A 13,820-nucleotide genomic window follows, 5' to 3' on the forward strand; every position below is an offset into this window, starting at 1 on the left:
AATAAATGGACTTAAAACTCCAGTGATTAATTTATGTGTCTTTCATGTTCTGTATTTGAATGAATATAATCAGTAAAAAGGTCGATTAAACTGAATAACAGGATGACTCTGTAATGTTGAAAACTGAGGAGCCGTCTCCAAACCCTCTGACTCTAAGAAGACTTTACCTCCTAACAGCTGAAGTGACCAGTTTTTAAAATGAGAAATGAGCTCTATTGTAAACAAGTGTTCAACACACGATATCTCTCTCCACCCTGCTCCTCTTCCTGGAATGGATCGAAGCGTAATGACCCCTCCCTCTTCTTCCTGCAGTCAAACAGAGCGAGCTCCACTCTGTGCAACTGTTTCCTCATTCACTCCCCTTCAGATCTACAGCGCGAGGATGGGTGTGACCAACATGCAGTGCAGTGCAGGAGCAGACAGGCACAAATCACTGAAGCAACACATGCTGTTCAGATCAGAGCTCAAACCGGTTTCAGTTATCAGGAAGTGAAACTCAGACAGTTGTTTGCATTGAGAGGTGAAATGGCCGAGAAAGGAGTTCAGCTGGACCGGGAAACCTTCTCTTGTTCGATCTGTCTGGATCTACTGAAGGATCCGGTGGCTATTCCCTGTGGACACAGCTACTGCATGAACTGTATTAAAGATCACTGGGACAGAGAAGATGAGAAGGAAATCCACAGCTGCCCTCAGTGCAGGAAGAGCTTCAAACCGAGACCTGAGCTGCTGAAAAGCACCATGTTAGCAGTTTTAGTGGAGGAGCTGAAGAAGACTGGACTCCAAGCTGCTCCTGCTGATCACTGCTACGCTGGACCTGAAGATGTGACCTGTGATTTCTGCACTGGGAGAAAACTGAAAGCCCTCAAGTCCTGTCTGGTCTGTCTGGTCTCTTACTGTGAGAAACACCTCCAGCCTCATTATGAATCACCTATGTTTGAACACCACAAGCTGGTGGAGCCCACTGAGAAGCTGAAGGACAACATCTGCTCTCGTCATAATGAGGTGATGAAGATGTTCTGCCGTACTGATCAGCAGTGTATCTGTTATCTCTGCTCTGTGGATCAACATAAAGGCCACGACACAGTGACAGCTGCAGCAGAGAGGACTGAGAGGCAGAGAGAGCTCGAGGTGAGTCGACAAAACATCCAGCAGAGAATCCAGGACAGAGAGAAAGATGTGAAGGTGCTTCAGCAGGAGGTGGAGGCCATCAATCGCTCTGCTGATGAAACAGTGGAGGACAGTGAGAAGATCTTCACCAAGCTGATCCGTCTCATGGAGAAAAGACGCTCTGATGTGAAGCAGCAGGTCAGATCCCAGCAGGAAACTGAAGTGAGTCGAGTCAAAGAGCTTCAGGAGAAGCTGGAGCAGGAGATCACTGAGCTGAAGAGGAAAGACGCTGAGCTGAACAAGCTCTCACACACAGAGGATCACAACCACTTTCTACACAACTACCCCTCACTGTCAGCACTCAGTGAGTCTACACACTCATCCAGCATCAATATCCGTCCTCTGAAGTACTTTGAGGATGTGACAGCAGCTGTGTCAGAGGTCAGAGATAAACTACAGGACGTTCTGAGGGAGACATGGACACACATCTTAGTGACAGTGACTGAAGTGGATGTTTTACCGTCTCAATCAGAGCCCAAGACCAGAGCTGGATTCTTAAAATATTCACGTGAAATCACACTGAATCCAAACACAGCAAATACATGGCTGTCATTATCTGAGGGGGACAGAAAAGTAACAAACATGGAAGATGAACAGTCTTATTCTAGTCACCCAGACAGATTCACTGTGTGGGATCAGGTCCTGAGTAGAGAGAGTCTGACTGGACGTTGTTACTGGGAGGTGGAGTGGAGAGGGGGAGGAGTTGAAGTAGCAGTCGCATACAAGAATATCAGCAGAACAGGGGAGTCAGATCAAAGTTCATTTGGACGGAATGACAAATCCTGGTTGTTAGATTGTGACAATGACAGTTATACCTTTTGGTACAACAAAGTCCAAACTCCCGTCTCAGGTCCTGAGTCCTCCAGAGTTGGAGTGTACCTAGATCACAGTGCAGGTATTCTGTCCTTCTACAGCATCTCTGAAACCATGACTCTCCTCCACAGAGTCCAGACCACATTCACTCAGCCTCTCTATGCTGGACTTTATATTTATCCTGAAACCACTGCTGAGTTGTGTAAACTCAAATAGACAGAAGTCATTTCAGGGACAGTGGGTTAAACTCTGTGTTTGAATCCTTAAACTTATTTTGTCTTCATGTTTGTTGCTGAGAGCTGATTGTTGTGGCATTTCTTCACTGCACAGAGATCACCTGTCAATCAAACATTATGGGCGGGACTTTGACATCTTCTCATTTGTCTTTCTGTAAATGTTTGTGTCTCTTTAGGCAGCGCTCCTTCCTGTGTCTGTTCAGCCGTGGAGGCTCTCACTGCTCATGATGACTTTTGTTTAGCTGAACTGACATTTCTCTGCATGAAAGTGTAAACGTCTCTGTGCTCGAAATGTTTGTTGAATGTTTGTTTTGATGCATTTGTATGTTGTTGTTTGAGAGAAAGCAGCAGAGCTTCCTTCATCGTAGATATTTAGTTGTCACCTTCTTGTACATTTGTAAAGAAATCTATAATCACATTTACATTTATTTGTTTGGCAGACCAAATGTTGTTGTTGTTGTCCAAATTGACTTACAGATAAGTGACTATTCAACTGTAATCATCATGATCATAATCAATAAGCAGATCATTCATTAGTTTCTTGTACATAGCTGAGATTCTGCTCAAACAAACTGACTGTGTGGATGAAGTGAATCTGTACATGAAATCTCACATTCCCAAATCCTTTTAACAACCTGAGAGCTGATGTGAATAATATTTGTAAAGTGGAATCTCTTCTCTCCCATCTTTCCCATGTGACCTGAATGCAGCATCTGTGTTACAGGCTGTGACTCCTGTGAACAAACTGACACAGTGTGATATCACACACATTTAAATGTGTCTTTACTGATGTTGTGTGAAGCTGCCAAAGGCTCAGTGAAGTTTGTGCATGTCTTCCTGCAGTGAACATCACAGCAGCTCAACAACTGACATGTGAAAACTGATGCACAACACAAGAGGGCGCCTTCATCCTGCCGACCAGGGATGTAGTGGGGGTTAAAGCTCCTCAGCTCAGTTTGTCTACATGTTTCAGACCGTGTTTTCATGCTGATGAGAAACGTTCCAGTAATGTCACACATCATGGTCAATGGTGTCAAACTGCAGTGAGTCAAAAGAAATTATCTTTGAGGTTAAACAAGTGGGAATTATTGTTTTTCCTGGTGGTAGTTTGGCTCCTGACACTCACTGACTGTGGTGTTTACTGTCTGCCCTTCTTCATTTGTAATAAAAATCGCCCGTCTGAAATATTTTTATAATGTTCTTGTGTATTTTCTACTAAGTTTAGTTTGTTTTACCAGCTGCTGAAGTTCATGTTGACCACGGTGTGTTCAGGTTGTGTGTCAGAAGGTCGTTCTCATATCGATGCTTTTGTGTGAAGAATTGTGTTGAGGCTGACAGAGGTGCCTCCACAGATTTTAACCTTCGTGAAAGAAAATAATATTGTGTCCCCACAGATCACCTGTATAGGCTGTAACAAACCAAACCTGCAAAAAACATCTGAAGACCCCAAATATTAATAATAAATGTATTATTTCTGCATTGAATATCTATTGTTGTGTTATGTCCTTTAGCTCATACGGAGTCTTCCGGCCTTGAGCATTGTTGTATAACATGATTAATTATTAAAGCAAATAAGTGTTACATGAGTTCAACCAGGTTTGACGTTGGGTGCGGCAGTGCTGTGACGTCACTGAACCCAGCAGCGAGCACAGGTCAAACCACGTTGTCCTGAAAAGGCTTAAGTACAAGTAACTTAAAACTGTAAATAAATACAGTTCTTGAGTGAATGTGCTGAGTTAAATACCATCACTGCTCAGGGAGATGTTCTGACATTAAATATTTTTGTCACAAATGTTTAAAAAGTGAATATGTGAGAAAATTATTAAATATTAATTTAAGTGTTTAATGACAGTTAACTATGATAACTCTATATTGTCAGTCAGCTGCTTTTAACCAGTAAAAGAAAACTGAACAGAGTTTGAGGAAGAGTTAGAGAAATATACCAACAAAGCCTGAAGAGCCAAGAAGATTTTACGACTAAAAACTGAGGACTTTTCAAATGTGCACCAGGTTTTATTGTTTTATTGTAAATGAGGAAACAAAGTTCAGATTCACAGAGCAGCTCCTCCTCCTGGAGTGAATCAAAGGTTGATAATTTCCTTTTCTCTCTTATCTCAAACACAGCGAGCTTCATTCTGTTCACATTGTCGTGGATTCACAGTTTCAACAAATAACTTGTTTAATGATATTTGTTCCAACACGTCTGGAGATTGAAATGCTGGTTTAGCTCAGGGTCCATGTTGTGAAAAGTACCCAAAAGTCAAAATTGAGTAAAAGTAAAGATATGGTGTTAAAATATTAAGCCTTTAAGTTTCTGATATTAAATACACTGAACTATCTGAAGTAAATTTGTGGCAATAAATGAACTTGAGCAGCAAAAGAAGACAGTAAAAGTCAATTAGATACTGTATACTGAGGGCGGACGGGGGTCGACCGGTAATTAGGTCAGATATTTAGTATTTTTCTGATAGTCAAAATCAGATTAAACACATGAATTTAAAACTGTGCTACACCGGCTCTGATGCAGCATGTAATCTGCAAAATCATGAGTCACTAAAGTAATAAATGTAGTGGTTAAAAAATGTGATATTTACTTGTGGTGTGCAAGTATAAAGTAGCAGAAAATGTACATATTCAAACACAGTACCTCAAAATTGTACTTAAGTAAATATACTTAGTTACCTTCCATTACTGCTCAGGGTGATGTTCTGAAATTGAACAGGTTTGTCACAAATGCTTCAAAGTAGATCATCAATTTCAATATTTAATGACAGTTAACTATGATAGGTCTCTATTGTCAGTCAATTGCTTTTAACCAGTAAAAGAAAACTGAACAGAATTTGCGGAAGAGTTAGAGAAATATATCAACAAGGCCTGAAGAGCCAAGAAATATTTTACAGGTTTTATTGTTTTATTGTTAATAAGGAAACAAAGTTCAGATTCACAGGCGGCTCCTCGTCCTGGAATGAATCAAAGGTTGATGCAGGACAGAGTGACATCCTCTCTGTCCATATACAATATTTCCTTGTTCCCTCCCCTTCAGATATTAAGTTTGAAGAGAACTCATGTCTCTAAGATCAGAGCTCAAACTAATTTTACATCCAAGGAAGTGAGACTCAGACAGTTGTTGGCACTGAGAGGTGAAATGGCGCAGAAAGAAGTTCAGCTGGACCGGGAAACTATCTCTTGTTCGATCTGTCTGGATCTACTGAAGGATCCGGTGACTATTCACTGTGGACACAGCTACTGCATGAACTGTATTAAAGATCACTGGGACAGAGAAGATGAGAAGGAAATCTACAGCTGCCCTCAGTGTAGGCAGACCTTCACACCGAGGCCTGCCCTGGTTAAAAACACCATGTTAGCAGTTTTAGTGGAGGAGCTGAAGAAGACTGGACTCCAAGCTGCTCCTGCTGATCACTGCTACGCTGGACCTGAAGATGTGACCTGTGATTTCTGCACTGGGAGAAAACTGAAAGCCCTCAAGTCCTGTCTGGTCTGTCTGGTCTCTTACTGTGAGAAACACCTCCAGCCTCATTACGATGTGTCTCAGTTACTAAATCACAAGCTGGTGGAGCCCACCACCAACCTCCAGGACAATATCTGCTCTCGTCATAATGAGGTGATGAAGATATTCTGCCAGACTGATCAGCAGTGTATCTGTTATCTCTGCTCTGTGGATCAACATAAAGGCCACGACATAGTGTCAGCTGCAGCAGAGAGGACTGAGAGGCAGAGAGAGCTCGAGGTGAGTCGACAAAACATCCAGCAGAGAATCCAGGACAGAGAGGAAGATGTGAAGGTGCTTCAACAGGAGGTTGAGGCCATCAATGGCTCTGCTGATAAAACAGTGGAGGACAGTGAGAAGATCTTCACCCAGCTGATCCGTCTCATGGAGAAAAGACGCTCTGATGTGAAGCAGCAGGTCAGATCCCAGCAGGAAACTGAAGTGAGTCGAGTCAAAGAGCTTCAGGAGAAGCTGGAGCAGGAGATCACTGGGCTGAAGAGGAAAGACGCTGAGCTGAAGAAGCTCTCACACACAGAGGATCACAACCAGTTTCTACACAACTACCCCTCACTGTCAGCACTCAGTGAGTCTACACACTCATCCAGCATCAATATCCGTCCTCTGAGCTACTTTGAGGATGTGACAGCAGCTGTGTCAGAGGTCAAAGATAAACTACAGGACGTCCTGAGGGAGATGTGGAGAAACATCTCACTGACAGTGACTGAAGTGGATGTTTTACTGTCTCAATCAGAGCCCAAGACCAGAGCTGGATTCTTAAAATATTCACGTGAAATCACACTGGATCCAAACACAGCAAACACATGGCTGTTATTATCTGATGGGAACAGAAAAGCAACAGTAATGAAAGATGAACAGTCTTATTCTAGTCACCCAGACAGATTCACTTGGTGGGATCAGGTCCTGAGTAGAGAGAGTCTGACTGGACGTTGTTACTGGGAGGTGGAGTGGAGAGGGGGAGAAGTTGACGTAGCAGTCGCCTACAAGAATATCAGCAGAGCAGGGGACTCAGATGAAAGTTTTTTTGGATGTAATGACAAATCCTGGTCGTTATTTTGGCACAATGACGGTTATGAATTTTGGTACATCAAGATCGACACTCACGTCTCAGGTCCTCGGTCCTCCAGAGTTGGAGTGTACCTGGATCACAGGGCAGGTATTCTGTCCTTCTACAGCATCTCTGAAACCATGACTCTCCTCCGCAGAGTCCAGACCACATTCACTCAGCCTCTCTATGCTGGACTTTGGCTTGATCATGAAACCACTGCTGAGTTGTGTAAACTCAAATAGACAGAAGTCATTTCAGGGACAGTGGGTTAAATTCTGTGTTTGAATCCTTAAACTTATTTTGTCTTCATGTTTGTTGCTGAGAGCTGATTGTTGTGGCATTTCTTCACTGCACAGAGATCACCTGTCAATCAAGTATTATGGGCGGGACTTTGACATCTTCTCACTTGTCTTTCTGTAAATGTTTGAGTTTGTTTAGGCGGCGCTCCTTCCTGTGTCTGTTCAGCCGTGGAGGCTCTCACTGCTCATGACTTTTGTTTAGCTGAACTGACATTTCTCTGCATGAAAGTGTAAACGTCTCTGTGCTCGAAATGTTTGTTGAATGTTTGTTTTGATGCATTTGTATGTTGTTGTTTGAGAGAAAGCAGCAGAGCTTCCTTCATCGTAGATATTTAGTTGTCACCTTCTTGTACATTTGTAAAGAAATCTATAATCACATTTACATTTATTTGTTTGGCAGACCAAATGTTGTTGTTGTTGTCCAAATCAACTTACAAATAAGGGACTATAAAACTGTGATTATCATGATCATAATCAATAAGCAGCTCATTCATTAGTTTCTTGTACATAGCTGAGATTCTGCTCAAACAAACTGACTGTGTGGATGAAGTGAATCTGTACATGAAATCTCACATTCCCAAATCCTTTTAACAACCTGAGAGCTGATGTGAATAATATTTATAAAGTGGAATCTCTTCTCTCCCATCTTTCCCATGTGACCTGAATGCAGCATCAGCGTTACAGGCTGTGACTCCTGTGAACAAACTGACACAGTGTGACATCACACACATTTAAATGTGTCTTTACTGATGTTGTGTGAAGCTGCCAAAGGCTCAGTGAAGTTTGTACATGTCTTCCTGCAGTGAACATCACAGCAGCTCAACAACTGACACGTGAAAACTGATGCACAACACAAGAGGGCGCCTTCATCCTGCCGACCAGGGATGTAGTGGAGGTTAAAGCTCCTCAGCTCAGTTTGTCTACATGTTTTACAGAAATAAACTGTTGGATAACTGTCTCACAGAATAAATGGACTTAAAACTCCAGTGATTAATTCATCTGTCTTTCATGTTCTGTATTTGAATGAATATAATCAGTAAAAAGGTCGTTGAAACTGAATAACAGGATGACTCGGTAATGTTGAAAACTGGGGAGCCGTCTCCAAACCCTCTGACTCTAAGAAGACTTTACCTCCTAACAGCTGAAGTGACCAGTGTTTAAAATGAGAAATGAGCTCTATTGTAAACAAGTGTTCAACACACGATGTCTCTCTCCACCCCGCTCCTCTTCCTGGAATGGATCGAAGCGTAATGACCCCTCCCTCTTCTTCCTGCTCTCAAACACAGCGAGCTCCACTCTGTGCAACTGTTTCCTCATTCACTCCCCTTCAGATCTACAGCTCGAGGATGGGTGTGACCAACATGCAGTGCAGTGCAGGAGCAGACAGGCACAAATCACTGAAGCAACACACGCTGTTCAGATCAGAGCTCAAACCGGTTTCAGTTATCAGGAAGTGAAACTCAGACAGTTGTTTGCACTGACAGGTGAAATGGCCGAGACAGGAGTTCAGCTGGACCGGGAAACCTTCTCTTGTTCGATCTGTCTGGATCTACTGAAGGATCCGGTGGCTATTCCCTGTGGACACAGCTACTGCATGAACTGTATTAAAAGCTACTGGGACGGAGAAGATGAGAAGGAAATCCACAGCTGCCCTCAGTGTAGACAGACCTTCACACCGAGGCCTGCCCTGGTTAAAAACACTATGTTAGCAGATTTAGTGGAGGAGCTGAAGAAGACTGGACTCCAAGCTGCTCCTGCTGATCACTGCTATGCTGTACCTGAAGATGTGGCCTGTGATGTCTGCACTGGGATAATACTGAAAGCCCTCAAGTCCTGTCTGGTCTATCTGGTCAGTCTGGTCTGTCTGGTGTGTCTGGTCTCTTACTGTGCGAAACACCTCCAGCCTCATTATGATGTGGCTCAGTTACTGAATCACAAGCTGGTGGAGCCCACCACCAAGCTCCAGGACAATATCTGCTCTCGTCATAATGAGGTGATGAAGATGTTCTGCCGTACTGATCAGCAGTCTATCTGTTATCTCTGCTCTGTGGAGGAACATAAAGGCCATGACATAGTGTCAGCAGCAGCAGAGAGGACTGAGAGGCAGAGAGAGCTCGAGGTGAGTCGACAAAACATCCAGCAGAGAATCCAGGACAGAGAGGAAGATGTGAAGGTGCTTCAACAGGAGGTGGAGGCCATCAATGGCTCTGCTGATAAAATAGTGGAGGACAGTGAGAAGATCTTCACCGAGCTGATCCGTCTCATGGAGAAAAGACGCTCTGATGTGAAGCAGCAGGTCAGATCCCAGCAGGAAACTGAAGTGAGTCGAGTCAAAGAGCTTCAGGAGAAGCTGGAGCAGGAGATCACTGAGCTGAAGAGGAAAGACGCTGAGCTGAAGAAGCTCTCACACACAGAGGATCACAACCAGTTTCTACACAACTACCCCTCACTGTCAGCACTCAGTGAGTCTACACACTCATCCAGCATCAATATCCGTCCTCTGAGATACTTTGAGGATGTGACAGCAGCTGTGTCAGAGGTCAGAGATAAACTACAGGACGTCCTGAGGGAGACATGGACAAACATCTTACTGACAGTGACTGAAGTGGATGTTGTACTGTCTCAACCAGAGCCCAAGACCAGAGCTGGATTCTTAAAATATTCACGTGAAATCACACTGGATCCAAACACAGCAAATACACGTCTGTTATTATCTGAACGGGACAGAAAAGTAACAAGAATGGAAGTTAAACAGTCTTATTCTAGTCACCCAGACAGATTCACCTCATGGTCTCAGGTCCTGAGTAGAGAGAGTCTGACTGGACGTTGTTACTGGGAGGTGGAGAGAAGAGGGGGAGCAGTTGATGTAGCAGTCGCATACAAGAATATCAGCAGAGCAGGGAGGTCAGATCAAAGTTCATTTGGACAGAATGACAAATCCTGGGCATTAAATTGTAAGACAAACAGTTATAACTTTTGGTACAACAATGTCAAAACTCCCGTCTCAGGTCCTCTGTCCTCCAGAGTTGGAGTGTACCTGGATCACAGTGCAGGTATTCTGTCCTTCTACAGCATCTCTGAAACCATGATTCTCCTCCACAGAGTCCAGACCACATTCACTCAGCCTCTCTATGCTGGACTTTGGCTTTATCCTGAAACCACTGCTGAGTTGTGTAAACTCAAATAGACAGAAGTCATTTCAGGGACAGTGGGTTAAACTCTGTGTTTGAATCCTTAAACTTATTTTGTCTTCATGTTTGTTGCTGAGAGCTGATTGTTGTGGCATTTCTTCAGTGCACAGAGATCACCTGTCAATCAAACATTATGGGCGGGACTTTGACATCTTCTCATTTGTCTTTCTGTAAATGTTTGAGTTTCTTTAGGCGGCGCTCCTTCCTGTGTCTGTTCAGCCGTGGAGGCTCTCACTGCTCATGATGACTTTTGTTTAGCTGAACTGTCATTTCTCTGCATGAAAGTGTAAACGTCTCTGTGCTCTAAATGTCTGTTGAATGTTTGTTTTGATGCATTTGTATGTTGTTGTTTGAGAGAAAGCAGCAGAGCTTCCTTCATCGTAGATATTTAGTCGTCACCTTCTTGTACATTTGTAAAAAAATCTAGACTCACATTTACATTTATTTGTTTGGCAGACCAAATGTTGTTGTTGACTTATAAATAAGGGACTGTTTAACTGTAATTGTCACGATCATAATCAATAAGCAGATCATTCATTAGTTTCTTGTACATAGCTGAGATTCTGCTCAAACAAACTGACTGTGTGGATGAAGTGAATCTGTACATGAAATCACTGAATAAGAGTCATTTAATAGACTTTACTAGAGCTGTTTTTATTTCATTATTTTTAATTGGCTACACAGAAATGCATCGAAAACAGTCACGATTAGAGCTCCTGGCAACTGTGATTGATTTATTGCACCATCACAGGTAAAGTTACTCCACCTTTTCCAGCACAGAAGTACTTTAGGAATGATTTTTATAATCATGATGACATTTGAATGAATTCAGTTCAGTCAGAATCAAAATCTCGTCTGAAAGCAACATGTTCAGTCTCATTTTAAGTCATCGAGACACAATCATTTATGATCGGTGGAGATTAATGTTGTTCTTGACTCAACCAGTGAGTGACTCAACATTTACAACAAATTGAAAATGTGCAGCATAGATCAGCTCCAGTCATAAAATCACTAAATGAATGTGTGATTCTTTACATTTGGTTAGGAGTCATATATACAAGTACATGTTGTTTCAGCAGAATTCAAGAAATCAGAATGTTTTTATTAATTTTTTGGTTCACTGTTTGGGTGTTATTGTAATCTCTGTGTAGTCAGGTTATTGGTAGTTTGCTTTGCTACATGTTTAATTTGACATTAGTTGAATTATGCTTCACACACACTCAGGGTCTTCTTCCAGACACACACACACACACACCTGTATGTAGTACATGTTAGTTAGATTGTGTTTTCATCTTTGTGTTAAATAAAAGACTTTTGAACCTTCATGCTGTTTATTTAATATTGTACAAGAATGAATGTTGCCAACTTCTACTCTTTCAAAGACTCCACAATCTTCGACCATTACTAGCTGTTATGGTAATGGATGGTGCCCTGAGGTGATCTAATGAAAATTGGATCTTATTATTTATCATAATTAATAATTATCCCTGATAATAATGAATTATTATTGATCACCAAATTTAACCCCAAACTCCCTATTAATGTTGAAGCACAACATATGGTGCCCCGTGTGAGGCAATGTACTGTTGGCAAACATACATGTGCAATATTAATTTCAGCATAATTTGGCCAGTGCAAAAATTTGAGGTTCACATCTTGAAAACTTGAGCCAAAAGTTTTAAAATTTAACCCCACTACTCTACTACAGGAGTAGACGTTGATTTGTACTTACAAACAATTGCAGTGTGGTGAGAATTGATTTATCAATCAAATGTATAACCCATTTAATTAACCAAACTCTTTTAGGTTATTAACTGCCACTTTGAGCCTTTGCTATTGCTGCCATCAATTCAAGTTGAAAGTGGTCTGTAGAAATTGTAAAAATTTCAGTTCAGCATTTGAATATCCTGTATTTGTTGCATTCTAGTCAAGCTGTCAGAATCTGATGACAATTCAAGTGCTCCTCGTGTCAATCACAGCGTGCCACAGGCCCTGTGATACATGGAAGTTTATATCTGGCTGTGACTGCCTTGCATTTTAGCCTGAGTAAGAAGCAGAGCCGGAGATATAGCGACAGCATGCTGCCAGTCCTGTGAACAGAAGTTTTGTACTATAGCTGTTACTACCACGTGTTTCAGCCCGAGTCAACGTTAAGAGACAATCCTCTGACTGTTACTGCCCTGCATTCCAGTTAGTGCATGTTGAAAGTTCGGAAGGCAAAGTTACACTTGTAAAACTGTGTTTATCTTTATTGGCCCCAATCTGTATGCCTACAAGAGCCACTAGATTGTGCCATAGCCACCCCTCCTCCACAGGAAGCTACCCTCTATAGTGTAGGTTATAACACAGTTTGGTTAGGCTAGTGTACTCCTCCCAAGCTACACTACAGAGTGTCTGCCAAAGCAACACCATAGCCAACCACACTGATTGTTGTTTAGACAACTTGTTTAACAATGGATGACCCCTGTGTAGAGCGATTTATATCTTCCCTGGCACAGAGTGTAAAACCTGACTGCCCTGAAGTCATTAGCAGGTTAAATCTCAGTGAGTGCAATGAAGAGATAGAGTCCCTACTTAAGGACAGGTGTGATGTGCAGACCACATCCACAGGCCAGTTGTTAAGATGTTTGCTTCTGATCTTCCACAGCCAAACCAGCCTTGCTGTTCTGAGCAAAACAGCCCTAGAACAGGAGGTAAAACTTCTTAGAGCACATAACTCTAGTGTCCTCCATGAAGTTCAGATGGCTAATAAGAAAGCCATGCGCTATTTAGATTACCTGCACTCAGCAGAGTTAGATCTTTGCTCACACAAGGAGGAGTTGTTAAGGCTTAGGTCAGAATGTATTTCCCGACCACAGTCATTCAGCCAATGTGATTCTGGTTACTCTGATTAACACTCCTCCCTTGATAGAAAGGTAACTCCCTCTCCACTCAGAAGATGTGAACAATTCCCAACTGACCCTAAGTCCTTGGGAATTAAGTCAGTTCCTCAACCTCCACTGAGAGACAGAGATAACAGTTACATGACTTCCCATATTTCTAGAACAGACAGTGAAGTCACAGGTAGTTGAATCCCCAGAAGATATTCTACCCACTGTTCCCAGTCTCTGATATATGACAGCTTCATCAGTGCCCATCCCTCTGAAAGGGGGACCAGATCACCCCAGGAGTGCCCCGCCTCCTCTCTGCACCTCCATGAGAGTGATAACAGCTGTCCTGCCCCTGTCTCTCAGCTAGGTGATCTAATGAAAATTGGATCTTATAATTTATCATAATTAATTATTATCCCTGAAAATAACTAATTATTATTGATAGCCAAATTTAACAGAGAACTCTCTATTAATGTGGATGTACAACACATGATTAAGTGGAGAATTCAATGTCAGAAAACATTTCAGTGAGTTCTGGATGTTGAAAAGTTGACTCTAACACTGGTATTATTAATTTTTTTAAAGCCAGCAATGCAGTTCAAACAGATCCTTATGAGCTCGAAAATACAGAAATAAACTGTTGGATAACTGTCTCAGAGAATGAATGGAC

The 13,820-nt window shown here is 42.3% G+C and overlaps 2 protein-coding genes across 2 annotated transcripts; both read left to right on the top strand.

Moving 5' to 3' along the window:
* Window positions 1-525: 525 nt before the first annotated feature.
* LOC141005527 (tripartite motif-containing protein 16-like) lies at window positions 526-3,403 on the top strand. Its single transcript, XM_073477385.1, has one exon. It carries the CDS (start codon window positions 526-528, stop codon window positions 2,194-2,196), a length of 1,671 nt encoding a protein of 556 aa, XP_073333486.1. The 3' UTR covers window positions 2,197-3,403.
* Window positions 3,404-5,361: 1,958 nt separating this feature from the next.
* Window positions 5,362-11,529, top strand: LOC141005645 (uncharacterized). The gene is made up of 2 exons (XM_073477566.1): window positions 5,362-7,018; window positions 8,421-11,529. The coding sequence occupies exons 1-2, from the start codon at window positions 5,362-5,364 to the stop codon at window positions 10,274-10,276; spliced, it is 3,513 nt and encodes a 1,170-aa protein (XP_073333667.1). The 3' UTR covers window positions 10,277-11,529.
* Window positions 11,530-13,820: the final 2,291 nt, after the last annotated feature.

The sequence above is a fragment of the Pagrus major genome, chromosome 12, assembly GCF_040436345.1.
Source record: "Pagrus major chromosome 12, Pma_NU_1.0".
NCBI classification, from domain to species: Eukaryota; Metazoa; Chordata; class Actinopteri; order Spariformes; family Sparidae; genus Pagrus; species Pagrus major.

What these genes read in the sequence shown, in the direction of transcription:
- LOC141005527 (XM_073477385.1), top strand. Translation starts at nt 526, where the DNA reads ATGGCCGAGAAAGGAGTTCAGCTGGACCGGGAAACCTTCTCTTGTTCG.
- LOC141005645 (XM_073477566.1), top strand. Translation starts at nt 5,362, where the DNA reads ATGGCGCAGAAAGAAGTTCAGCTGGACCGGGAAACTATCTCTTGTTCG. An exon ending in TGAAACCACTGCTGAGTTGT is followed by an intron (nt 7,019 to 8,420) that starts GTAAACTCAAAT and finishes ACTCCCCTTCAG; the next exon opens with ATCTACAGCTCGAGGATGGG.